This window comes from Corylus avellana, chromosome ca7, assembly GCF_901000735.1.
Source record: "Corylus avellana chromosome ca7, CavTom2PMs-1.0".
NCBI classification, from domain to species: Eukaryota; Viridiplantae; Streptophyta; class Magnoliopsida; order Fagales; family Betulaceae; genus Corylus; species Corylus avellana.
Window position 1 is genome coordinate 2,017,365 of NC_081547.1, and position 25,234 is coordinate 2,042,598.

General features: G+C 35.8%; 3 protein-coding genes and 1 long non-coding RNA gene across 8 annotated transcripts in view; 2 read left to right on the plus strand and 2 right to left on the minus strand.

Annotated features, from left to right (window-relative positions):
• LOC132186772 (uncharacterized) overlaps positions 1-4,989 on the minus strand; it is a 12,884-nt gene extending 7,895 nt beyond the window's left edge. For all 4 annotated transcript variants that reach the window (XM_059600829.1, XM_059600831.1, XM_059600828.1 and 1 more), the window contains exons 1-9: positions 4,846-4,989; positions 4,651-4,741; positions 4,044-4,218; positions 3,835-3,940; positions 3,116-3,198; positions 1,872-1,898; positions 1,578-1,744; positions 1,316-1,429; positions 739-819 (exon numbers count right to left, since the gene is read on the minus strand). In XM_059600829.1, coding sequence (XP_059456812.1) covers positions 739-819; positions 1,316-1,429; positions 1,578-1,744; positions 1,872-1,898; positions 3,116-3,198; positions 3,835-3,940; positions 4,044-4,218; positions 4,651-4,741; positions 4,846-4,899 — 898 coding nt within the window. In that variant the 5' untranslated portion in view covers positions 4,900-4,989. The remainder of the gene's footprint in view (positions 1-738; positions 820-1,315; positions 1,430-1,577; positions 1,745-1,871; positions 1,899-3,115; positions 3,199-3,834; positions 3,941-4,043; positions 4,219-4,650; positions 4,742-4,845) is intronic.
• Positions 4,990-6,318: 1,329 nt separating this feature from the next.
• On the minus strand, positions 6,319-11,219 carry LOC132187124 (uncharacterized). Its single transcript, XR_009440799.1, has 2 exons — positions 10,958-11,219; positions 6,319-6,661 (listed from the first exon to the last, which is right to left on the minus strand). It is a non-coding gene; the product is annotated as an uncharacterized LOC132187124 (long non-coding RNA).
• A 328-nt stretch (positions 11,220-11,547) lies between these two features.
• Positions 11,548-17,117, plus strand: LOC132188396 (ribonucleases P/MRP protein subunit POP1). The gene is made up of 12 exons (XM_059602834.1): positions 11,548-11,998; positions 12,157-12,260; positions 12,408-12,878; positions 13,124-13,220; positions 13,448-13,555; positions 13,639-13,866; positions 14,194-14,312; positions 14,386-14,913; positions 15,674-15,782; positions 15,861-16,450; positions 16,561-16,728; positions 16,811-17,117. The coding sequence occupies exons 3-12, from the start codon at positions 12,427-12,429 to the stop codon at positions 17,001-17,003; spliced, it is 2,592 nt and encodes an 863-aa protein (XP_059458817.1). The 5' UTR covers positions 11,548-11,998; positions 12,157-12,260; positions 12,408-12,426; the 3' UTR covers positions 17,004-17,117.
• Positions 17,118-18,130: 1,013 nt separating this feature from the next.
• LOC132187173 (uncharacterized) lies at positions 18,131-24,050 on the plus strand. Of its 2 annotated transcripts, none has more exons than XM_059601387.1 (7): positions 18,131-18,239; positions 18,735-18,953; positions 20,175-20,414; positions 21,567-21,678; positions 21,846-22,020; positions 23,043-23,283; positions 23,542-24,050. In XM_059601387.1, exons 2-7 carry the CDS (start codon positions 18,770-18,772, stop codon positions 23,832-23,834), a joined length of 1,245 nt encoding a protein of 414 aa, XP_059457370.1. In that variant the 5' UTR covers positions 18,131-18,239; positions 18,735-18,769; the 3' UTR covers positions 23,835-24,050. The 2 variants fall into 2 exon arrangements, with proteins under 2 accessions (XP_059457370.1, XP_059457371.1); XM_059601388.1 differs by having other exon boundaries at positions 23,548-24,050.
• Positions 24,051-25,234: the final 1,184 nt, after the last annotated feature.

Below are 25,234 nucleotides of genomic sequence, written 5' to 3' on the forward strand. Positions count from 1 at the left end.
AGAAGCCAAGGAAAGAGAGACAAGAGAGAAGAAGCTAGGGGAGAGAGAGAGAGAAGAATCAATTCTTCAATTTCTTTTATTCATCAAGTTTGCCTCCATTGAAGTACAAATCACACTTAAGTCCCGTTTCGTTTGCAAAATAGATCATTGGAATGGACTAGCTAATCCTAGGTATAGCTATTCCTTTGTTTGGTAACACACTATTCCTGAAAATAGTTTATTCTCATGGGACTACTAATCCCATACACAGGATTATTAGCTAATCCTTAAAGAATGTAATACATTTTTCAAAAATACCCATATAATTTTTATTTTTATTTTAAACTTAAAACAAAATAATAATAAATAAAAAAATAAAGTAGGTGGCTTGACCACCATTCGGGTGGTCGGCCACCCACAAAAGAGGTCGGGGGTGATCGCACCACCCCCATCGCATTATGGGGTGGCTATGGCCACCCCGCGGGTCGTCGGGAGTGGCCGCGGCCACCCCCGGCCACTTCTGTGGGTGGCCGACCACCCCAATTTTATCAACGCCATTGACTCTTAAAAATTAAATGTTAATAACCCAATTAACTAATGAAATCTAAATAATAGGACCCAATTAAGGTTCTTACAAACAATTAAGATACTCATTAGCAGCTGCTGCTAGCTGCATGAAACTCACGTTAAAGGTCAATATTTGAACCTAGCACCCATGTAAATTAAAAACCTACTACAAAATCAGGAAGAGGATACTACCAGAAAGAAGGTACATAGAGCAAGGAACTCCGGTTATTGATCCTGTTCCATCAACTTCCCATGTTGCTGCCGCCTTCAAATCTGAAAGGTCAAGTTCTCAGCCAATAAGGTACAGATACATATAAAACTTTTACAACGCAAATCGAATTTATAACAGTAAAATGAGCATTTCTAACATCCATTGTCCAAAAGTTACCTACCCAACCATTTCTGTACAGATAAAAAAATGATTGGATAAGTGACCATTTTTTATTTTTGTTTGGAAACTCAATTGGCCAAAAGTTTAGAGTCTTTGGAAGGATTATGTCTAAATTGAACACCCAAGAAGCAATTTCTAACATCCACTTGGATCCACAAATAATAGTAAGTATTGCCATAATGAAAGAAGGAATAAAAGCAGTGAGGTAGAAATTATAAAATAGATAAAGCAGATACTAGGACAAAGGTTAGAGGAAATTACAAAAATAAAATAAAAACGAAGTCTACAATGTTGGTAAAACACCACTACCTAAAGAAAGGGATTGACAAGAACCAATGGTAAATTAGAGAATCTCAGAATTGTGAATAAATGCCATACTATGATTGCAAAAGTCAATGCCAGGCACAAGACCCTCCACCCAAATAGTCTCCCCTTGAATTGATGTGGAAGTCACTCCATTGACTTGCCTATCAACATCCTGAACCCTACATCCTGATATGAGATGGCCATGATATTAGTTCAATAGAAACATCTTACGTTCAAGAAAGACCAGATCTCACACCCAGCTATTTTTTTACTTTACAATAAACAAATCAGAAGAAAGGATTCATTGACAATACTGAGGAAGAGATACCCTTACCTTTTTCATCCCTTCCACTGATCAACTCTCCACTGGAAATGTGATTAGTGGAATTCTCAGAATCTTTGCCAACTGAAAAGTTACTGTCCTCTACTTGAGTTTGTGGAAATACATAAGAATGTGGCAGAGGAATGTTCAAAGCACGAGACCAAAATACAGAATTTGCCCTAGTGCCATGATAATTGTGAAACATTAGTCAACAAATTTTTAAAACATAATTAGAAGGCGTAAATTTAGGAGAGGAATCACTAGATCACAAAAGATCATAAGAACTGTTTAAAAAAAGACACGTACCAAAGGAAATCTTCAAAGCACACCTCACTGGAAAAGAAGCAATTTGTATATGTTTTAGTATTTAACAATAGCAATGAAGTTTTAAATATATGAGTAATTGATGATGAACAGTTCATCATTCTGAGAATCATGAAACATGTAATTTTAGATAGCTCATTAATCATAGGTAACAAGCAATAAAGAAAAATCTAGTGAATGCCTGGGTAACGAAGTGAGTCTAACCATAAATGATCATTAGCTGAAAGAAGGTGTTTTACAAACCAATAGACAACCTACATTTCTAAAGTTTGCAGACCATCACTGCGTGCATTTAGGCCACTGTCAAATCTATAAAGCAAACTCAACTCAGACATGCCGATATAAAGCCATTATCTTTATTAACCACATTATAGATTGATCACAGGCAGAACAATAATGATGGATCATCATTTCCAGGAAATACCATATAAACACATTTCCTAAATTCTCTTCAAGTTCCTCAGCATGAAACAGCAGCAAGAATGTTTTTTTTTTTCTTTAATTCTTTTTCTGATTGCACAGCAGCAAGGTTGAATTGCAATGTAACAGTCATATTTTGGGTGGCAATCAATGGTGCCAATTATTTGACATAAATACAATTTCATTATTCTGAGAGGCTCAAGCTTTCTTTGGTGGCCTCCAATGTGACATGGATATATCCACCGTCCAATACCAGAAACAATTAATTCAACGGACATCAATATGCATATTACCAAAAATTCAGATATGCAATGAAGACAAAACTAGTAAGGCTTGCCAACTGGACCTGTCATTCCTAATTAGGGCATCTCCAAAGTCTATACTGTAGTACAACACATAGTTTGCTGATTTTATCTAGTCATTTGTCCTATTTATCTACATCATATTTATACAAGCATAGCAAGCTCAAAAGAAAATATTTCTAAAGACCTGTTGTCTAGGTATAGTAAATTTGTTAAGGACTAAATATCCAAAGATTCAATAGTCTGAAAGATGACAGGATAAATCGTGTGAGTCCTCAAATAGTAAAAGCTTCCAGCAGCCTGATCAAGAATGAAGGGTTTGTCGTTAAAAAAATCAATAATTCATGACACAGGCTATATTAACGAAAGATGAATTAACAATTCAGCTTGCAGAAAGTTTAGGATAAGACATAAATAAGTTGGCATGATTATGATAAACTAATAATGCTCAAGGACTGCACAAAACTTATTAAAATATTTCTGATACTATAAAGGACTACACACCTTTCTAAATCCCCATCAAGAGCTAAAAGTTTCTTCACAAATCCCTTCACTTTATTATCATAGAAAGATTGCAACCTTTTCTTCTGCAGTTAAACCTGTCTTTGGTCACATATGCTGTACAGGGAAGTTTCAAAAGACTACTTATACAATATGCATGAATGAACATATGTATGTAGCATGTGCAGATGCTAAAGGTAGCACTAGAAAAGATACCACACCCCAAAAAAAAAAAAAAAAGAGAGAGAGAAGAAAAACAGAATGGATCTTTTAGTTTACATTGAAAGTAGAATGAGACAAAAGAAAAGGCAATCAAATCTCAATTTCATTGCAAAAATCAATACCATTATACTATGCTTACTTTTATACGAGTTGCTTCTACAAGAGACAGCATCAGTTTACAAATTATACAAGTCAAATTGAAGTCAACTGAATGCAGAAACACTAGCCATAACATCAAGACGACATTTCAGAATAACATGAAAGAGAAATGAACCGATGTATTTTTGACATGAGTGTCTGTACAAAGCCAAATAGACCATAACGTCTATCATAGAAAACAGTCAAGATTTTTTCATAGCGTTAATTGTAAGAAAATATAGACACTCTTTTCTCATACAGTACCATCTAGATTAATGGCATTCTGCTAATTGTCACCCAAAGAAAAAGATCTAGCCATTTGGTACCTATAGGACATGAAGATGTGCCCAAAAATATTTTACCTGCAATTCAGTGGCCTGATACAACGTTGTTCCCTTCAGCTCCAAAAGCACATCATCAGTAAACCAAAGTGGATTTCCAAAAGTGGTTGGAAGCATATCAAGGTACCTGATAAAATCAACCACCCTAGATGATTCCAATCACTTTTTTTTTAAAAAAAAAAAAATTAATCATCAATTGAGACTTCAAAAAGAAATGCATTTGTACATACGGTTTCCATGAAGAATTGTTACGAAGGCGCTCTAGAGTTAGGAACAAAATCATCAAGAACCTGTCATCTACTTCTCCTTCTTCAAACAGTGCTCTACATTCTGGTCCAAGAAGAGGATCTTGCAACACTCTCATAGGAGTTATTGCTAAATCTAGTGGAACAACCAATAGAACACCTGACATTTTTTTCCACAATGAATTAAAAGAAAAAAGTCTCTCCCTCAATTTATGGATTGCTGAAGAAAAGAGTTTATAGAAACAGTTCCCAGTTATTTTTATGCTGGTGTACCTCAAAATATGAGGTGACAATCATTCCAACAATAAAATATGTTGCTTCTACAATCAAATCAAGCAAAATTGTACTCTCAAATCAAAAGCAATCCAAGATGCCCACCCAATTTTTTTACCTCATGATCTATGTTCTTCTAGTTTTCACTATCTGGGTCCCAGTAAATCAAAATTTTCACATTGAAAAAACCAATCTCCATTAGAAGGCTTTACTTTCCTCAGCTAGAAAAGATAACAGAGAGCTAATTAAACAAACTACTAGTAACTAGATTGCATAAATATTATATGTAAGTATGAAGTGATTAGAAGTTATGAATTACCATCAGAAGCTTCATTAGCAGAGAAAATACCAAACCCTTTGTTGGAATCACAGTACTTGATCTTGCAACCCCGTAGTTCAACTCTGTTCACCTGAATTCATGACCCAAGTTATTGGAAAAACTCAAACTAAACTCATATCCCAAAACGTTGTTTGATTTATAGAGAACAAAAACGTGAAAAGAAGAAATGGAAACCTGTAACCAATGGAGGAACCGTTCGAGCTTCGCTTCTTCTTCTGGGGTAGCCATTGCTGTGCGAGTATCCGCGTTTGATAGCTTTAGACGAGAGACCGTTTACAGCGTTGGGTTTCTGTATCAGAACCAATGTTTAAAGCTCTGACGAAATGGTAGTAGACGGCGTCGTATTATAGAATCTCCAAAGCCACATTAATGCCTTTATATTTATATTTTATTTTGTGGCCGAATAATGCTAAAAATCCGATTATTTTCCTTTTTTTCTTTTAAAGTTGATGTGATATGGTCTCCCATAACATTTGATATAATTTATATATGAAAATTAATTTTTGTGGAAAACTTCACTTTACTCTCTTGAACTTTCATGCAATTTGACAAATCCCCCAAAACTTTCAAATCTCACACTTTGGATCCTTGAACTTTTAATTTCTCTCAATTTTAACCCCTCCATCAATTTTAGCCGTTAAAAATACCAAAAAATCCCTGATTTTCATTTTTTTTAAATAAAAAAACGTTTTGGAATTAAGGGTAAAGTTAGAATTTTATACAAAAGTCAGGGGTATAAACGTCATGTAACGTTTAAAATCTGACGGATGGATCCAAATTAAGATAAATTAAAAGTTTAGAAGTCCAAAGTGAGAGATTTAAAAGTTGAGAGTTTGTCAAATCGCGTGAAAGTTCATAGAGCTAAAGTGAAGTTTTCCCTAATTTTTTAGTTGAAATACTACATCATCTCTATCCCTCTTTATTTATAAATTTTTTAAATCCATTAGATATGTAGAACACTAGAATCCAAATTTAAGTCCTACAAATCCAACTGTAAATTTTTAAAAAATATGGATGAAAGATGGATTAGAAGATGGTCTCTTTTGTAAAATTTAGCTGGTTTTTAATTTTCTCTTTGTAACTTTAGATAAGAGGGATAGAGTGAATTGATATTTATTTTAGGATTGGTTTAGAACTGGACTAAAACGGCTTTGTCGTTTAAAGAGGGTCTATAGTATTTATTTTTGGATCAAATTCGAATTGAATATTGAAAACAAAAAGATAGCTCATCATTGTCTACTCCAACATTTGAACTAAAATATTTCTATCAGGTTTTAGGTCAGGAGCTGAAATATGATAGACCCTCTTGTATAAAATTCTTCCCCTTTTTTGGAAATTTGACAATTTGATTATATTATGGAATTAATAAAAAGCAGAGTAATACCACTCGTTGCACTCATTTGACATTGATCGATGTGACGTTTTAAGTGATTTTTTTTTTTTTTTTTTTTTTTTTGTTAACCACTTAAAAACAAAAAATTACTTAAAATTGTAAAACAAGTGGGCAGAGTGCATTTGTCAAGCTAATCATTCGCACAATGAATCCATAGGATTGTCACCAAGAAGGCGGCAGATATTCTTCAAAGAACATAACATCAGCTTCTTGAAAACAAAATAACAACATCAAGGCTGTTACATATAGACTCCAAATGAAAATTTTGCTACATTTCTTGTATATAAGACTCAAGACCATCGGGTTCAAAAACAACATACAGCCTACTAGAGCATTTGCAACATATGCCCTATATGTCATTTCATTCCCTATGTGTAAGGAAAATTTCAAAAAAAACCAAAAATACACCTACATTAGAAACCCTAAATTTAACCTACACCAATGGCTACATTATAGCTACACAATGCTTTATTTTAATGCTAAAATACCACAAGTCTCTCTCCTCTCATCTCTCACGTTTCCCAATCTTTTCTTCCTCCTCTCTTCTTCTTCTTCACAGCACTTCCATCTTCCTCTCCGCCTCAGTCAAGAATAGAACTAAACAAACAAAAAATTGAAGACCAAAATCTTCAAAATGATGAAACCCATAAATCCCTCAAAAAAACAAATCACAAATCTTCAACCCAAAAACATTGAATATTCCACCACTCGAAATCAGCAAAAATCAACAAACAAAAAATATATCAGAACCTAGAAATCAATGGAGACTCTAGAGAGAGATTGAGAGACAGAGATGAGAGAGAGATTCCGAGACGGAGACGAGAGAGAGAGAGAGATTTAGAGACAAAGAATAAATACAAAGACGAAGACGAGCGAGAGAGACACACAAAGATGAGAGACAGAGAAAACACAGACGAAGAAGAGAGAGACAGGGAGAAAAGAGACCGATTTTTCTAGAATAGACAAAAAAAAAAGTAAAAGTAAAAAAATACTATTTTAATGATATAGGGAAGATTTAAGGAATTTATTGTGGAGTGTATTTAGATAGGGAACTAAAAAAGTAGTTTTGTTCCCTAAATTTAAAGAAAATGGTTGGATATCTGTTACTAGTGCTCTTATACCTTAATTGTATATTTAAATACAATCTCCTCATGATTAAAGAGAAACAATGAAGGAAAATTTTTTCAATCATGAATTGTCATCCATGTCAAAGGATTTTCAGTTTCCCCTTGGCCACAGAATCCTTTGCATGCTCCAATCGACACAATGCTTTTTGAGCCCCGGACAACCCGGAACATGACCCGGTAGCCTCTAAAGTGACAGCAAAGTAAAGATAAATAGTGCATAGGAAACCCAGGAGAACTAGAGCTGTTAAAAGGAATCGGTGCCTTTGGAGGAGTGTTGACCAGCTTAATGAATCATCCCGTGAGAATTGCTTCCTGAAAGATGGTGACCTACGATGAGGAGAAGCTAGAATGCTGTCAAGAACCATGGCTTATACACTACCTGAGCCAACCTGAAAGTTGTGTTCAAGATGACAGGTAAAAAGGCAACGTTAACACTTGAGAAGTAAAATATGAAAGGGTTTATTTCTCGCTTTTTAAGAATTATTTATAATTGAAAGGGTGTAAATACATATATACATGAACATATGTAATGATACATAGAAGCAGAGAACTGTTAAATATTACACAATGAGACTGACTGTAAAATAGTCACTATAAGCAGAAGCATCAAACTTTTTTATGACAAGGAACAAGGCAACAAGCTAATAAACTGTACAGTTACCATGAGAACAACAATGACAAAGGGTGATCACTTATTTAAAATAGAAAATGAAAGGGTTAGGCTTTGTTTGGCAAAGCCCTTTCCTTAGACATTGTAGTTGATGTAGATTGATGTGGAAAAAAAGTACGAATGTTTGATATAAAAAAGTGAAAAAGTTTTGTTTTGTAGTGATTTTTTTTTTTTTATTTGAATAATAACAAAAAGTGAAAAAATTAGAATGTTTTGACTTTTGATGTTGATTTTTTTGGGAAATGGTGATGAACAGTAACAAAGGAAAATGAAAGGCTTTGCCAAATAAAGCCTTAATATCAGCATCATAGATGTATGAAAAGGATCCGAAGTGATTGTTAATAATAGCCAAGTAACAAATGACGCTCAGAAAGGAAGTAAGAAGAAATTCCAAGAGGTATTGGTAGGGTCATCATAGAGACATTGCTGTATGCAGCTGAAATGGAACTGTTGGAAAAACGTGTAGTGGGTATTGAAGTCTAAAAGAGAAATGTTATACAAGTATCATTGTAGCAGTATAAATAGAACACTTGGCAAAACAGTTAATTAATAACTCAGGAAATCAAGACCACACAAGCGGCCACACCCACCTAAGTGTGAACGAGATCAGGGATAAGTATCAAAGCTACATGTCATTTTCTCTCAGCAGGTCACAAGCGCCTAGAATTTTAAAGAAGCAAGAATGAAAACTGTAAACCAATCATGGAACCCCATATGCAATTACCATTTCAACTAGGTCACTGCATATGGAAAGATAAAAGTTACACCATATGGAAGCATTATTGTCGCATACCCCCCCCCAAAAAAAAAAAAAAAGAAAAAAAAGAAAAAGAAAAAGATAATGCATAACAGAGAGAAATATCGAGTATGGATCTTGAGTAAAGTGCAAGTGTACAAAAAAGATCCACCATAAGATTTCAGACATTACAGCTAATACCAAAGAAGCCTTCATTATTTATCTTCTTTTGTTATTTGTAAAATTCCCTAGAAGCAATATTTCAAATGTTCCAGCCTTAGATGCACAAAAAACTAACTCAGCATTATTCTGTGACTGCCACAAACAAATGAAGACCAGTGAAATCGTATCTTATTCAAATACCCAGTAAAGTTAGAAGAGAAAGATATCCGGGGTTATTATCAATGGGCCAGTACAACTTGGGCACTAGTGGCCCAAAACAGCAACCAGAAAACAATAGGATTCCTGGGGATAGAAACAGTTCTTTTCTTAAAAAAAAATTTGGGAGGGGGGGGTGGTGGGTGGGGAGGCAAACTTAGACAAGAGCACAAGCAAAGCAATGCCAATTCCTGATGCTAAGCATTCATTCACAATAAAGTTGCTCATACAGAGTTCAACAGTCGCTCTAAGGAACACAGGAGTTATCTTTCATTAATATGCAACTTTCACTGGGATGGAGAAATGTTTCTTCAAGTGAATAAGCAGGAAAATGCTAAAAATAATTGCACAAGATCTAAGAGATTGGAGTAGTCAAACATAAGTTCTTAATCTGAAGAACTACTATTAAAAACTGTTTAATCTGTATTATTATGAATAAATTTAAACTTTTTAACTATTTATTTAAGAAAATAATTGCATGCAGCCCAACGGAAACACAATCTAACTTCTCTGCCTAGTTCATACATACCTTGAACATTAACTGTGAAACTATTCCTTACCAGTAAAAGGCCAACTTTCCAGAACAATGTCAAACATAGTGAAGATTACATCCCTCAATTTATAATGTGGCATACAGTGAAAAACCCTGACAAGCACTTTTACTCAACTCAACTAAAGAAAAGAGTAGTAAAAATATTTTAAAAGGATATAAGCCAGGTGGGATTTCTCAGGACTTGCTTGGAACATATCAATGTGTTTCTAATTCACTATACTTATCATTACAATAAATTGGTCACTTAAATATAGTACATTTACTAGCTATATATTGCCAATTAGTGAGAAAATACCAAACCATGTAACCTAGATTTAAAGCAAGAGTGCTGCAGCATAATTGCCTAGTGACAGTACTCGAACCTTCAATAAAGATATCACACAACTAATCCATTGGGAAACCAACAAGGAAACAACGGATAGCATGGCCTCTCATCTCTATATGGATAGCTTACCTCCTTGTCTATAACAAGTTTACCATTCATAAGTTTATCATTATTTCAACATCTTCAAGTGCATAACATGATGGATTGTATGTTACCTTCCCAGATTCTGTACCAACTAAAGCCACCCCACATTTGCATTCTCTAGATGTCAGGTAAGAAGATCATAGCATCCTCTATGAGTATTTGTACACATTTTGGGTGGGGAAAAAAATAAAAGCTAGCAACTTGAAAAGAAGCCAGTGATACCAAGGATTCATTTTAAGCCTAGTGGTGATGTAATGGGAAATTCCATCAAAGAATGATCCATTCTCCAATGAGAAAAGGTTACGTCTAAGAAATCCTCCACATCAGTATCAACCTATTCAGATAGGATGAAATATACACGCATAATTTTGCACAGCGATTAAAACTGCATATTGTGCAATCCATGACATTCATTCATCAATATTGATTCCGATAACATAAGCCAATCAGGCATAATTTGAGGGACCTTAATGTAGGCAAATCATCTTATCCCTTGCTTTAATATTAAGCAAAAAGGTCACCATCAATTATCTTTTCGCATTTAGTTTTATTTATTAGTTTAAATCTGATTCACAAGTATTAGTAATTAGCAAAGCAAGAACATTGACCTTGTACCTAAGAAGTTCCCAAATCCGGATTCTAGATCTCTGTCTCCTCGCCCAATCACAATCCTAAAGTTATGCCAAAACTCACGTGAAAATACATCAGACCCATATTAACACACCTACAATAAGACATCCTATCTCACACTCACGCACACACCTGTCATTTTCCATATCAAAGCAAAAGCATATATTAAAAACCCACCTCCAACATTTATCAACAATCAAAACCCAGTATCAAAAACCAAGAATTGTCCTCAAAACATGAACAGAAATGCACATATGTCAACCCAGCAGCTCAGATCTGAAACCCATAAAAGAAAAAGAAATTAATATAGAACAAGAGAGAGAAACCTACCCTTGAAGAAAAATGGAAAATGAGATCGTTGCGGAGCTGACGCTCTTAACTCTTTGTTAGCTTTACGCCACGCTTCTTTCTTCTTTTTCTTTATTTGTTTTTGGGGTTCTTACTTCAGGGTTGGCTACGGCCTACGTGATCTCCTTATGTCTCGGCTTCAACGTGGAGATGCCAGGGCTAACCATCTAGCGTACCTGATAGGCGGATAGAGAGTTGTATATGTTGTGGATTTTCGTGTGATCCATGGAAGACTCGTAAAGTATGCTTTCTTAACGGGGAAAATGATAGGGTCACAACCACGGGATTTTATGATGTAGTTGAATGGTCAAAATTAAATTTATTAAAAAAAAGTTTTATTTTCTCTTCTATTAAATATTTTTAAAATTAAATTACTTTTAAAATTTAATATTAATCATTGATTAACTACTGCTGTTATTAAAATAACAACATATTAACCGGATTCACACCCAAATAACTTAACAAGATTCAACTTCTCTCCTACGTGTAATTTAAAAAAAAACAAAAACCAAACGAAACCTAGAGCTAGAAGCATCGGTTTCTAAAAATCAAAAACCACAAGAACGCTCTCCCTCTCCCGCTCACCCTCTCTCTCACAGTCTCACTCGGGCCACCGGCGACCTCCGTTGCTTACACCGAATCAGCCCACCCAATTTAACAAAACCACCATAATCTATCTCTCTTTTCCCTCTCTTGCATTACAGAATACCGAGAATATATAACAAGGAAGAGGATATTCAAATCTAATCAAACTTCTTATGATTTGAAGCACTGGTGACCCATAATCCCACAAAGGAACCCAACAACTCTTCTCCAACCTTCTCTTTCCAATTTTCCATCGAATAGGCTATAAAACCAAACAGGAGAAAAGGAGAAAATGCTGTAAAACCAAACAGACAAGCTGACAGAAAATTGCAACTCAAAATATGGTGGCCGTTGGGCAGTGGCCAGTGGCGAATGAGAGTTGGGCAGAGGCCGGTGTTGGGAAGAGACAATGGATTTCTGAGCAATTACAGTGAAAGGGTGAGGGGAACGATGAGCTATTTAATCCGGTGTTTTGGTGTTTATTTTATTTTGTGTTTGAGGTTGATGTGTACAATTTTTATTGGATGCCGTAAATTAGTTGGTTTAGGAAGGGCACTCTTTATCTTTACACGTTTTGTTTTCTCTTATTTTTGTAGTACAACAACAAACGGAAACAGACAGAAAAGGGTTTTGGCTAAAACCCTAACAGAGAAGGAAAAGCGACACCGTCTCTCTGGTTGTTCTCTCCGTCCAATACCAGGTAACCCTAAACCTAACCTCTGCAACATCGATAGGAATTACAATCTTTACTTTTTCTACTGAAGTTTTAACCAGCTTCACCGCAATGTGATTTGTCGATTCTGAAATTTTGCTTTCTGGTTTTCCAAATTTTGGTGTTTTATTCCAGTGGGCAGTTAATTTGGTGTATGATGGCTGCTTTCGAAGGAAGCAAACGGTCTCAAGCTTCAACAACTCTACCTCCACGCAAAATCAATGTCAAGAAATTCACGGAGTCTCGAGGTCCCGAGCTTGAGGCTCTTCATTCAATAGTCGCGGATCGGTTGAGCAATAATTTCAGGTCTCGGAGGAACAAGAGACGGAGAACCACTGCATACGACAATCAGGTTGCGAGGAAGAGATGCAGGAAAAGGCGGAAGTTGGGAGGAGAAGTTGATAAGGGCAATGCTTTGGACGAAGATAAGGAGAAGAAAGTTCCTCGGCGTGTTCGTCGCAGAGTTGAGCTTCGAAAGAATCCGGAGAATGGTTTTGTTACTTCTGGAGATGGGACTAAGAGACTGAGAACGCATGTTTGGCATGCAAAGCGGTTCACAATGACGAAACTCTGGGGTTTTTACCTTCCTCTGGGTTTGCAGGGAAGGTAATGGATTATTATTATTATTATTGATTTTTTCTTCCTCAAAATGTATGACTTAAAGAGATATTTCAAAGTCCACGAATCTTGTTTTGAAATCATAGAGGATTTTGATGTGCAAGTGATTGTGCCATTAATTGCCCAATCGGAGTGTGCATGTGTGTTAGATTCTATACTATGGTTTAATTCTATTTATGATGGGAAATATATGTGGCTAACTTATGAGTAAAGATTTTAATTTTATTATGCAGAGGAAGGGGTTCTAGGGCGCTCTTGAAGTGGTTCAAAAACGGGGTGCTCGTACATGATGCAAGCTATCATGTTGCTGTCCAATTGGAGGGTCCAGAGGTAGGCGTTCCCTGTTCTTTGTTACAAGATTTTCTATTCTACATCTTTTTCCCCTTTCTGTTCACATTCTTAGAGAATAAGGGCCCCTTAGGACTGTGGAAGCAATGCCTTTAATTGTTTGTCATAAGAGCTACTTAAAGCTCCATGAGCCGAACAAAAGCTATGGTGTAATATGTTTCTCTTCTGTTATGAGATTCTTAATCTAATCTCGTGTTGTATGCTTCCAGGATTCGTTAATGTCAGTTCTAAAAATGGTAATGGTGGCTTCCCCTTCAGCTCTTTCTGAAAATATGTCTCGCTCTGTTATTTCTGGTGTCATATATGGGAGTGCTATGGTAGGTTATCTCATTAAGCCCTCTGTTATGGACAGGGATTATTATTTAAGGAGTTGGATATATGAACTCCTTGTTCTTTGCAGCTTCATCATGTTGGAGCGCCTGTTTCTCAGTCAATTGCTCCTGTGACCTATATGTGGCGATCCATTCTTCAACAGAATAGAGATGGTGATGCCATGGATCATGATGGTGATGGATGTAACAAGCCAGAAAGTATTGAGTGTTCTTCCTTTCGCCAGATTTGGGTGTGGATACATGTTTCTGCTTTAAGTGAAGGATTTGATGCTCTAAAACTTGCTTGCCAAAAAGAGGTACAAATTTTAAATTTGGTTCTCATAAGAGCATCATATGTTGCATTACTTTTTTAGAAGCCTAACCTATTGAAGCTTATTGGCTTAAACTCCCAACCTCCAATGAGGTGTCACTTGGGAAGTCCTCTATATTCCACTAAGCTCATAGCTAATGGTAAAACATGTTTATAATGTATGCCATTATATCCTTAGATAACAATTCCAGTAATGGATTTTGCATTTGTCTAGACTCATAAATGGTAAAATAGAGAACCAGCTGAGCTAGTGTTTAGATCACATGCTCCTGTAATGTTGATGTTATATTTGTTTCATGTTTTCTATCTTCAGATGGATGAGAGGGGATGTTTGGTCAATTGTTTTTCACGTGAAGGTCAACTTGCAAAACTCGAAGTATTGGGATCAAAGGCATTCCGACATCTTCAAAAGATATTACATCCTGTTACTTGGTAAGTTATTTGAAGGTAGAAATAGTTTGTAAGTTATTCCGACATCTTCTAATGGCGCTGACTGGCTGTACAGTTCTTCTGAGAATTCTTGGCAATTGAAGAGGCATTCAGCTGCAGTGTTGGACAATGACTCTCAATTTAAGAGGTCTCCTGTTCTTGAAAATGGAGAGAATTTTTGTACTCATGCAATTTTGTCTCTTAGAGTCAAGGATCCCCGCATAATGCCTGAGACAAGGATTGCAGATGTTCCAGAATCACTTTCTGCTGGTATGCTCAGTGTCCCAGAAGCTGAAATTAAAGAGCATGCTGCATTAACAGGAATATCAAACAACAACAAGGAGTTGCTCTCATCAATTTGTTCAAAACCTGAAGGAAAGAGCACTATTTATTATGACAATGAGTTATGGAATAATAGCAGCGGAGTAAGTTCCCCCGTGGAAGAGAGTGTTTTATGCATGGAAAAACATAACCGGCATATGGATAACTTTTGTCTTGATGATCTAAATTCAGGAGTGTTGAACACTTCAACCAAGGTGCAGTGCTCAAGATCTTGCCCTATTCTGCTTTTAAAAAATAATAACCAAAAGGGCTCTCTTATGGGGTAACTCCTTTCTTCCTGGTAAAATTTTCAATTTTGTGTTACTAGAATAAAATTGTATTACATAATCTTTTGCTTGGTTTGTGACTTTACATTTAACATGTGTGTTACTGCTCTTGTTCACTTACTGTCAGTATTTGTTGATGTTTTTAGGCACCAGTGTGACAGTAGTGTTGTCTGACAAATATGGAATAAGTGTCACTTTGCATTATAAGGGTAAAATTAGCAGTTCTTTATGAAATGTAGAAAAAAGCCTATATATATGAGGTGTAACTCAAATTTTAGATCCTAAGTCTATTTGATTAGCCTTTTCATCAGCATGTGCTCAGCCTTCCATAGTGGAGATTTAGTTTTAAAAATAAAAGATCTTGCATTGGACATTAATGTTTTACAAGAAGAACATCATTTTGGCTTCTGTGATCCATTCCATTTAATATTTAATTAATGTTCAAAAATGAAGATAAGCATCTTGATTTTCTTGAATGTTTATTGCAAAATTTGAATTTGAAGTGGTCTGTAAGATAAGCGATATATCTGTTACACATGTTTCTGGAGGGAGCAAATTGTGATTCCATTTGTTAAAACCGCCTTAAGCTACTCAGTGGATTAAACCAAATTTATTTTCTTCTTGTCTGTATCATTTTTTTTGTGCAAAGCTAACATGATTGGGAAATATTGATTTTGTCAAGCATGAAATATACAACTGCCACAATGTTTTTTCGATATTTAGTATCTCATTGGTGTTTGTTTTATTTTCTTTCAGATGGTCCATTGTACTCCCCTTAAGTTGGATCAGGGCCTTTTGGGCTCCTCTTGTCTCCAAGGGAGCTCATGCAATAGGTTTGAGAGAGAAGCACTGGGTTGCATGTGAAGTAAGTCTTTTTTCACCTTACAGCTATACCTTTCATTTCTAGGTTATCAAACATTTATAGTAATCTTCTCTCTTGTAGATGGGGTTGCCATTTTTTCCTTCAGATTTTCCTGATTGCAATGCGTACACAAACTTTATGGCAACTGAAGCTGCTGCCTTTAATCAAAAAGCAGAACGTTGTCCTCCTGATGTAAGACCTTGGAGAGTTCCCATTCCACCCCCATGGGACACTGTCCGGCTTGCTTTTAACGAAGGACCCACTAGAGTTGGAAATAGGGAAATTCACAGTAAGGAAGATATGGTTGATGGGAATTTATTGTCCAACTCTGACTCTGAAAATTTTAGTATATCATCATTTGTACATCATGGTAGTCAATTTGATGGAGTGGTAGCAAGGACATACTTTGCGCTGACTGATTTCATGAGAGAAATTCAAGGTGATCGTTTGCTTCTATTTCCTCAACAACCAGACAGGAAGACAAGTATTTCTAAGTTTATGAAGGATGAAAGTACGTTTGTCCTCGGCCAGAATGCTATTGCCCAGTTTAGTCATGATCGTAAATTATGTTATCTTCGAATTCTTCTCCATGCTTATAAGGAAGGCGTTTTCGAAGAGGGAGCAGTTGTGTGTGCACCTCAACTTACTGATATTGAACTGTTGATTACAAGGTAGTTAATTCTTGAAACTTCTCTATCTTGGTTAATGACTTTTTTCCCTTCAATTAACAACTTCTCTATCTTAGTATCTTGAAAGTGTGTTACTGTCGTTATCATTGCAGGTCAGGAAATGACAAGGGAGGACTTCAAATGCCTCAATCTGCTGTGAGATCATACTTCAAGGAGCAATCTTCTGCTAGGTGGGAACTCCACATACCAGAAGATGCTGGTGTGAGGGAATCTCATCGGTGGCCGATCGGCTTTGTCACAACTGGATTTGTTCGAGGGAGGTCGGTATACTGTCCTTCGCCACCTAACAACTGCTTACTTCTTTTGACCATAATATAATTATTGGGTCGGATTTGTGTGCAGCAAGAAGCCAGTGGCAGAGGCTTTATGTGAGGCAGTCTTGCTTGCTCGTCTTAGAGAGGAGCAGTGGAAGAATATGCCCAGAAAGCGAAGAAAAGAGATCTATGTGCTGGTTAGGAATCTAAGATCTTCATCGTATAGGCTTGCTCTTGCGACCATCGTCCTGGAACAAGAGGAAGATGTGGAATTTATTTGAGCTGCTGGAAACTCGTGGTTTTTGTAAATGTCATGTAGAAAATGAGATCTGTGTTTGTTTTTTTTTTGGCGTTATTTATTTATATCTTTGCAGGTAAATACCTGCACTTCTTTTCTCGCTGAATTGAATTGAATTGATGTTGGGAAAAAGAATACCTTTGTGCAAGAAGAAAATATGTTTGCACGATATTTAAAAAAATTTAAACGATATAAAATTAGTTACACTGTTATATATAACATCAAATTCTGAACATAAACTGACTTATTTTTATTTCTAAGTTAAATGGAGAGGATCCTTGTCCTCTAATTGACCTACACATCTGGTATAAAATTTACACGTGAGCACAATACCTTGCAAGCAATTTAAATTTGTGATGTGATATTATAATCATTAAATAAATGATGTGTTGAAAAGTTTTCACACCACCTTGTGTTATAGAATAAGATTCGTTTTATTAAATTATTTTATGGTCAATTTTTTGTTTTGTTGAACCTAATTCGTATGCATAGTGAGCGTCATGCATTTATAAATGGCGTGGCAATATATTAATATGTGGTAACAAATACATTATTAAATATGTAAAATCTAATCTAAATAATAATTAACAAAAATATATAATTTAAATCATGAAATGGAGAAAGAACTTATTCCAGCAATTCACATTGTATTGTCAAGTCAACTATAATTAAATTTAATTATTTAGTTGTCGATGTAGAAAGTTTTATGTAGATTGCGAATCGAAGTATCAATTACTTCTAATAAAAAAAAAAAAAAAAAAAAAAAATAATGTGGTAGTTCATATAACACTTCCGCGTTGACTACGATTAAGAGCTTATTTGAGATTGCGTTTGAGAAACGTAGCTTTTAAGTCAAAAAGAGCTTTTAAGTAAAAACTTCATTTTTAAGCTTTTGCCAAAAGTGTTTTTTTTTTTTTTTTTTTGCCATTTTTAGACTTTTTGAACCCTTAAAAGCGTTTTTATTTTTTTTACCAAACGAATATTTTTTTCTTCAAACAGATTTTTTAAGTGTTAAAAGCATTTTTTGGTCCCTTTAACGCAATCCAAACATCCCTAAATTTAACTAATTTTAGAACAACGCGACCGAGTTCACTGAGTGACTCAAGACAAAGTCCGTCTCTATTTCTACGCAAAAATACGAGTCCCCACTGAAAAGCAATCCCCTATTCTTCTTAATATCTCGTCTTTCTCTCCTTCTCGATCTCCCTCTCCTCCTGAGGTACGGAGCTTCATCTTTTACTGAATTTTGTTTTTTGTTTTATTCCCTTCAATTTGCTCCCGTTTGGCTGCCGAGAAAACGGAAAGGAAGGAAGAGAAGGAAAATTTCTTTTCCTTTATTTTCTCGGCAACCAAACGAGAGGATAAGGGATCATGGTCATCTTCCCTAGCATGTGAATTGAATTGTAGGGGATGATTGCAGTTTGTGATCAAATCGTGATTCTTTAAAATTTCACTTCGATTTGACAAAATCAAAGTTACGAAGAATCTTTGATTGATAATTTTAGGGTTTTAAGCTTGCTTTGTACTCGAGGTCTTTGTCCTTTGACTTCAACTTTCGCTATGGATTTTTCGTGTTTGTTCTCTTACAATTATCAGCTACTTTGATTTTTTTCTTAAACTTTGAAATAGAAATTCAATCCAAGCTTTGAATGTTAATTTCTTGATGATGATGATAAGGAACTTGTCCTTTTTTTTTTTTTTTTTTGACAAGTAGACTTGAAACTGGTGGATTGATTGTGGAAAGGGAAGATGTGGGCAGCTTCTTGCCTTGCGTCGTGCTGCGCAGCTTGCGCTTGTGATGCGTGCCGGACGGTGGTTTCAGGGATTAGCCGGCGGTCCGCAAGAATTGCGTACTGTGGCCTCTTTGCACTTTCTCTGATAGTTTCCGGAATTCTCCGTGAGGTTGCCGCACCTCTAATGGAAAAGCTCCCGTGTAAGCCTTCTGAAAATATTTAAGGGTGTTTGCTTTTTCTTGTTTACTCTTTCATTTCTGGGGGCTGTTATGAGTATTTTGTATGCTTTATATTCTTCAGGGGAATCTGTTATACTGATATTAAATATATACGTGATGTGCCAAAACTTCACTGTTGTATGAAAACAAATGCAAGTATCACTTTTGTTATGTGATGTTTATGAAATTTTCGTATGTTCTTGCAGCTAGTAGACATAATATATGACACCTTGGCTGGTTCGGTCATATGAGAAGAGACTGTAAATGATTTGGTGCTAATGGTCTCAGCATTTTATTTTTATTTTTGGGTAAAATCCTGTCGTTCCCTTGAATTGATTCTCTTTTGGATCTGTAAACTCGCTAAGGGCTAAGTGTTGGCTTGCCTGCGGCAAAGCCAAATGACCTTGTAACAATCACGCATCCTTGACACAATCCCATCTCCGTAGTCGCAAAAGAAAAAAGTTGTAGAAACATCCATCAAGATTTCTTTGTATTCTAAAGAGATAGAAGTATTAGAAAAGGAGGTATACGATGATATTACTTGTTACCAATTTTCATAACTTGTTGATTTGAATTATGCAGTTTGTTGTTAAATAATAAGATATACATTATTCATGAAGAAGAAATTTAGTTGAACTTTAACCTAAGGAGGCTGTTAGATTTTCCATGAATAGAAAACTTTGTAATAAATGTCATGATTTTGACTTGGACTGTAAAGAAACTAGCTAACATTTTATAGTTGACTGCTATTACATTAGGATGTGCCTTACAAGCTGTCTTCCCGATTTAATATATTGTTGATTTAGTGCAAAGTATCCGTTTTTTCAAGAAATCTTCCCAACTAAAGAGTTTCAAACATAGGGGACTCAATATACGAGATGGATGGCATCATCTTTGATGACCTTTTTTTCCCAAGTATTTTGTTTCTATCGTCATTCTTGTGACCTTTGATTTTGTAACAAGTGTATGCAAGTGTGCAATGTTTCATTAATATCTATGTTTTATCATATTTCAAACATTTGAGTGTTTATGTGCCAATGTAATAACTGCGAAAGGGTGATGAAGAAGCCCTCTTCCCATGGAAGTTTGATAAGAATTACGCACTTGATGTATGTTGCAACTTGAAGTAGCCAGTGATGTCTTGGTTGTGTTCTTAGCTACTGTTTAAGGATGAGACTAATCTCATTTTGGTCATCAATGCAGGGATTAATCATTTTCATAAGACACCAGACAGGGAGTGGTTCGAAACAGATGCTGTGCTGCGAGTTAGCTTGGGAAATTTTCTTTTTTTCACTATTCTAGCAGTTCTAATGACTGGTGTGAAAAGTCAAAAGGATCCGCGTGATAGTTTGCACCATGGCGGATGGATGATGAAAATCATTAGTTGGTGCCTTTTGGTAATCTTAATGTTTTTCCTTCCAAACGAGATTATCAGCTTCTACGGTAAACAATTTTTTCCGTGCATAACAGTTTTCCTTCTAATTTTCATTGGGTAGAAATTCTAAGCATATTAAGGTGCTACACAGTCTCAAACTGTATAATTGGGAAAACTTCTAATTTAAGCAAGTCATTGGTAATATTTTACAAACTGTTATAGAATTACAAGTCTATTGCAATGTTAAGGAGTAAGGACTACTTGTAGTTATTACTTATGGAGAAAGAGGTTCTCTTTTTTTGAAGTAAATATAATTTTTTTGATAGACCAGAGGGAGTAACTTAGATATACAGGTTGTATACAAAAGCTCTGCCTAAATGGAAATAACAAATACAATGAATTAAAAGACCTATATGATGGGCTACAATCTAATGACATCCAAAACAATAGGGAACGGACAAAACCAGACTTTATGAAATTACAATTATGTCTTCAAACTAGATTTTTGAACTTCGTCACATCCTTGTTCTGTATTTTGCAATGGAATGTAGCATACATTAGGTTCGATAAAGGTTAAAAATAGGGCCATTAACGTGACGTGTCACAGTACTCTTGATTTGAGTAATGCTAATTAACATGACATGTCGAGATCTTCATTCGTGATTAGTATGATAAAAGTTCGATCATAAGATAAGCTATGTATCTGTTTGCCTGTAATATGGTGATAAGTATTAGACAGAGTATGCGTTAGATTACGAACTTGTACTTCCAGGCATGTTAAGCATAATTTGGGACTAAGATCCTGGAATTAATACTGTTTATTTTACTAATTAAGAGAAAAAGATAAATAAATGAATCTGGTAAAGATAATCTACTTTCAAAACCTTTTTAACAAAAGTTCTATATCTAAGCCCAACCCCGACCTGACACCATTGGAATCAACTATTTAATTCCGACCAATGTGTGGGCTAGGTAAACCAACCAAACCCCATTGGGTCGGGTCAGAATCGCCGGGTGGGCAAGCAGCACTAGTTTGGGCTTTCTTAAGAATGTGTGAGGTGAGGTAATGGTATTTGTCTGTTATGGTAGAAATGTCACCATAGGGAGGAACTGATGAAGATTAAAAGAATGACCTGCTTGAGATTTTCCTGTTTACCTAATTCAATGAGAATTTTTTTATTAGTTTACTCAAGCTGACAGCTATATTTTATTTTTTGCAGAAACAATATCGAAGTTTGGCTCTGGATTGTTTCTTCTTGTTCAAGTTATGCTTTTGTTAGATTTTGTTCATGGATGGAATGACAAATGGGTTGGATATGACGAGCAGTTCTGGTAAGTGTTAGCTTTTATTATTTCCTTGTCGCATGTCTTATTGATCACCTTTGATAGCTTTTTGTTTTCTTCTTAGAGTATATTTTGCATTCTTCATCCAGAGTTTTTTTTGATAAGTACATTCTTCATCCAGAGTTAACCTGACTTTATCTTCTTTCTTTATATAGGTACGTCGCCCTATTTGTTGTTTCACTTGTTTGTTATGTAGCCACATTTGTCTTCTCAGGATTTCTCTTCCATTGGTTCACACCGTCTGGCCAAGACTGTGGTCTCAACACCTTCTTTATTGTCATGACCCTGATCCTTGTGTTTGTTTTTGCTATGGTTGCCCTGCACCCTGCTGTAAGTATATACATTGTCATTGCCTGATATAGCCAACTATTACTGGTATTGATGATTTGAGTTGGAGTTATGTTCAGGCTATGTCTGCCTACAACTAGTGTATGCTTGAACATTTCTAATCTGGCTGATCTTAAGTTGTGATTTTTTTACTTCTTCCTCATTGATGTTGAAATCCAGATCAATAGTCTTATGATTGGTCTTACTCTAATGTTTTAGCTTATGAGTTTGGAGGAGAGGAAGCTATTAAAAAAAAGTGGATGGTTCAAAGTATAATCCATATGATATTGGAGTATGGAGCAATTCTCTTTTCATTTGTTCCATATAATTAGAACTGGATATTCAACCTAATAAGAAACTAGGTGTCATCTGTTTTCCATTGTGGTCGCTGGCATTAAGGCAACATCAATTGCATGTCTGTTCATAAAACTCGTGCTTGTCTTGCTAATTGCATACCCTTTATTATTGTGATTATCTTTAGTTTGCTTTTTCTAGAGATAATTTGACATTGTGATGTTCACGTTATAACTGAATTTTTTGAATAGTCAAATCATGAATATTATTGTATTGTCGAATATCGAGTAGAGACATTCAAGAGATTGATTGATGTGTTGATCAAATGGAAAAATCAATAGGACTTGTTAAATGATTTTCTCCATTATTTCAAATATTTATTTGATAAATTACCCCTTGTTCCTGATCACTTGATCATGATCAATATTCTAACACGTCTTCTCATGTGTGGATCTAGACTCTCCTCTAATGAATAGAGTCCAACATGTGGAGTATTAAACTTAAATGAGAAATATATTATGGAGACAAAGTTAAAACTCAACACCACTTTCTCTGATACCATGAAATTTTCATTTATCCATTATCGAAAAGCCTGAACTAATAGAATATAATAAATTTAATCAGTTAATCAATATTCTAACACTCATTAAGTGACTCCATTGAATGTACTAAGTTCATTCCCATTACAAGGGTGCTTGTGGTTTCTTGTCTCATTGTAATTGTGTTTTCAGGTAAGTGGAAGCGTTTTGCCAGCTTCAGTTATTTCTTTGTACTGCATATACCTCTGCTACAGTGCACTTGCTAGCGAACCAAGGGAGTACGAGTGCAATGCTCTTCACAAGAATTCAAAATCTGTTTCCACCGGTACTCTTACAGTTGGTCTACTTACGACAATTCTGTCAGTTGTCTATTCTGCGGTCCGTGCTGGATCATCTACAACTCTGCTCTCCCCACCAAGTTCCCCTCGTGCTGGTAAGTTTTGACTTTAAATATATGAATTCTTAGCATGCTTGTTTATGTGCAATCCTTTTACATGATGTCAATGTTTTCAATAGTAAGTTGAAATAGAACATGTTCTTATAGTGAAATTAATTCTGTGTCCTTGGGAATCTAATTTTTATATATAATGTTGATAATGGAAAATAAAAAATTAGAACATACAAGCATTTCTGTGTCCATGGGCCACAAAAACTGATGTTCTCTCTTTAATTTTCCGGTTTCCTGTTGAAGGTGCAGGGAAGCCTCTGCTTCCATTGGACAACAAGACTGATGAGAAGGAAGAAAAAGAGAAGGCCAAGCCAGTTACATATTCATATTCCTTCTTCCATATCATTTTCTCTCTTGCAAGCATGTACTCAGCTATGCTTCTGACTGGGTGGTCGACTTCAGTTGGGGAGAGTGGGAAGCTGGTCGATGTGGGCTGGTCTTCTGTGTGGGTCAGAATTGTGACTGGGTGGGCAACCGCAGCACTGTACCTCTGGTCTTTGGTTGCCCCTATTATGTTCCCAGAAAGGGAGTTCTGAGCACCTCTAAGAACATATAAATCTGTAAGTAAATTTACTATATGCATGTGTGCTGATTCTGACTTTCTTTAAGACGAAAAAATTTATATCCCCCGCTGTATGAAAGGAATGTTTGTATTGGACATGATCCGCTGAGAGGAGCCCCATGTTGAGTGAGCATTGAAATGTGGCTCTTTAATTATCATGATAGTGTTATTTACACCCCTTTCATTTGCATCGTTGACATCAAATCTTACTTGTCATTTCTTTTAATTTTATTTCGGAGGAAAATTGCTTACCTGATCTTTGGGATTTCCCAAGTGTACCAAACTGATCTTTGGAGCATCAAAAATATCATGAACCGTAGGGTCATAGTCATTCAGCTGTTTGACGAAAGCCATTAAATGCATGTTTAGATTCACATCAAAGTCAATCACAAGTGACAATTGACAATTGATGACTCAGGCTTGTTGACCTTCTAAAATTATAATTTTATTTCCAAAAAAAAAAAAAAGAGAGAGAGAAGGACCCCTCATCAGTCGATGAGTGGTTGGCTATCTTTTGTGGGTGAGGGATGGAGGGGATGCCACCTCTCACCGTATGAGGGACAGGCCAGCCGACAACCCTTCACTCTGGGGGTGCGGAGAGAGCAGCCGACCTCCCTTAGCCAATGAGGGTTGATCTCCCTTCACTAGTGAGGGGCGGCTTCCTCTTCAATCCTAGTGCTCACAAGAATGCAGTTGAGCACTCCTAAGTCCTAACCTACTAAGAGGTAGCCTCGTCTCATCAGATAAAGGGCGGTCCAACTTTTTTTAATCCCTTGTTTTTTATTTGAGTGGAAAAAACGATAATTTTGCAAGAACAAGCTTTAGTAAATTATGTCATGTATCAATCGACAATTGGCTGTAATATGAATTTATTTTTTATTTTTCCTAAGCAAATGACGTGTGCATCTAACAAATTTCATCAAATGACTAGGCAACGGAGACCATTTCTAACAAATAGCTTACCTCAAGGAATTCATGATGGTTTTGGTCCTCAGGGATCGGTGTAGTACAATTGTAAACTCCAAGAATTGAATACATAATAATTTTCCCTTTCTTTCTGTGTGAACAATATGAATGAAAGGAAGACACAAGACTTACGCAACCATATCTATAAACTACGAAAGAGAAGAGAGCTAGAAAGCAGGGGAAAGTCAGTGTTGCTTAGGTTATCTGTTTATATTTTGAACATTGTCATATTGTCCAGAGCCATTAATTGCCAAATATAACTCTTAATGAAGGATTAATTTCCTAAGTTGATCCCTTGGGTTTTTTGAGCCTTATGTACGAATCCCATAAAAAAATTGATGGAATGCCTACAAAATTACAATTCTACTCTTAAATACCAGGAAAAAAAAGAAAAAACAGAAAAAAGAA

Excerpts from the sequence above, each read along its gene's own strand:
- LOC132188396 (XM_059602834.1), top strand. The coding sequence starts at position 12,427 with ATGATGGCTGCTTTCGAAGGAAGCAAACGGTCTCAAGCTTCAACAACT. Across the intron at positions 13,556-13,638 it reads TCATATATGGGAGTGCTATG|CTTCATCATGTTGGAGCGCC; the intron begins GTAGGTTATCTC and ends TGTTCTTTGCAG. Across the intron at positions 15,783-15,860 it reads AGCACTGGGTTGCATGTGAA|ATGGGGTTGCCATTTTTTCC; the intron begins GTAAGTCTTTTT and ends TCTCTCTTGTAG.
- LOC132187173 (XM_059601387.1), top strand. The coding sequence starts at position 18,770 with ATGTGGGCAGCTTCTTGCCTTGCGTCGTGCTGCGCAGCTTGCGCTTGT. Across the intron at positions 18,954-20,174 it reads TCTAATGGAAAAGCTCCCGT|GGATTAATCATTTTCATAAG; the intron begins GTAAGCCTTCTG and ends TCATCAATGCAG. Across the intron at positions 23,284-23,541 it reads ACCAAGTTCCCCTCGTGCTG|GTGCAGGGAAGCCTCTGCTT; the intron begins GTAAGTTTTGAC and ends TTCCTGTTGAAG.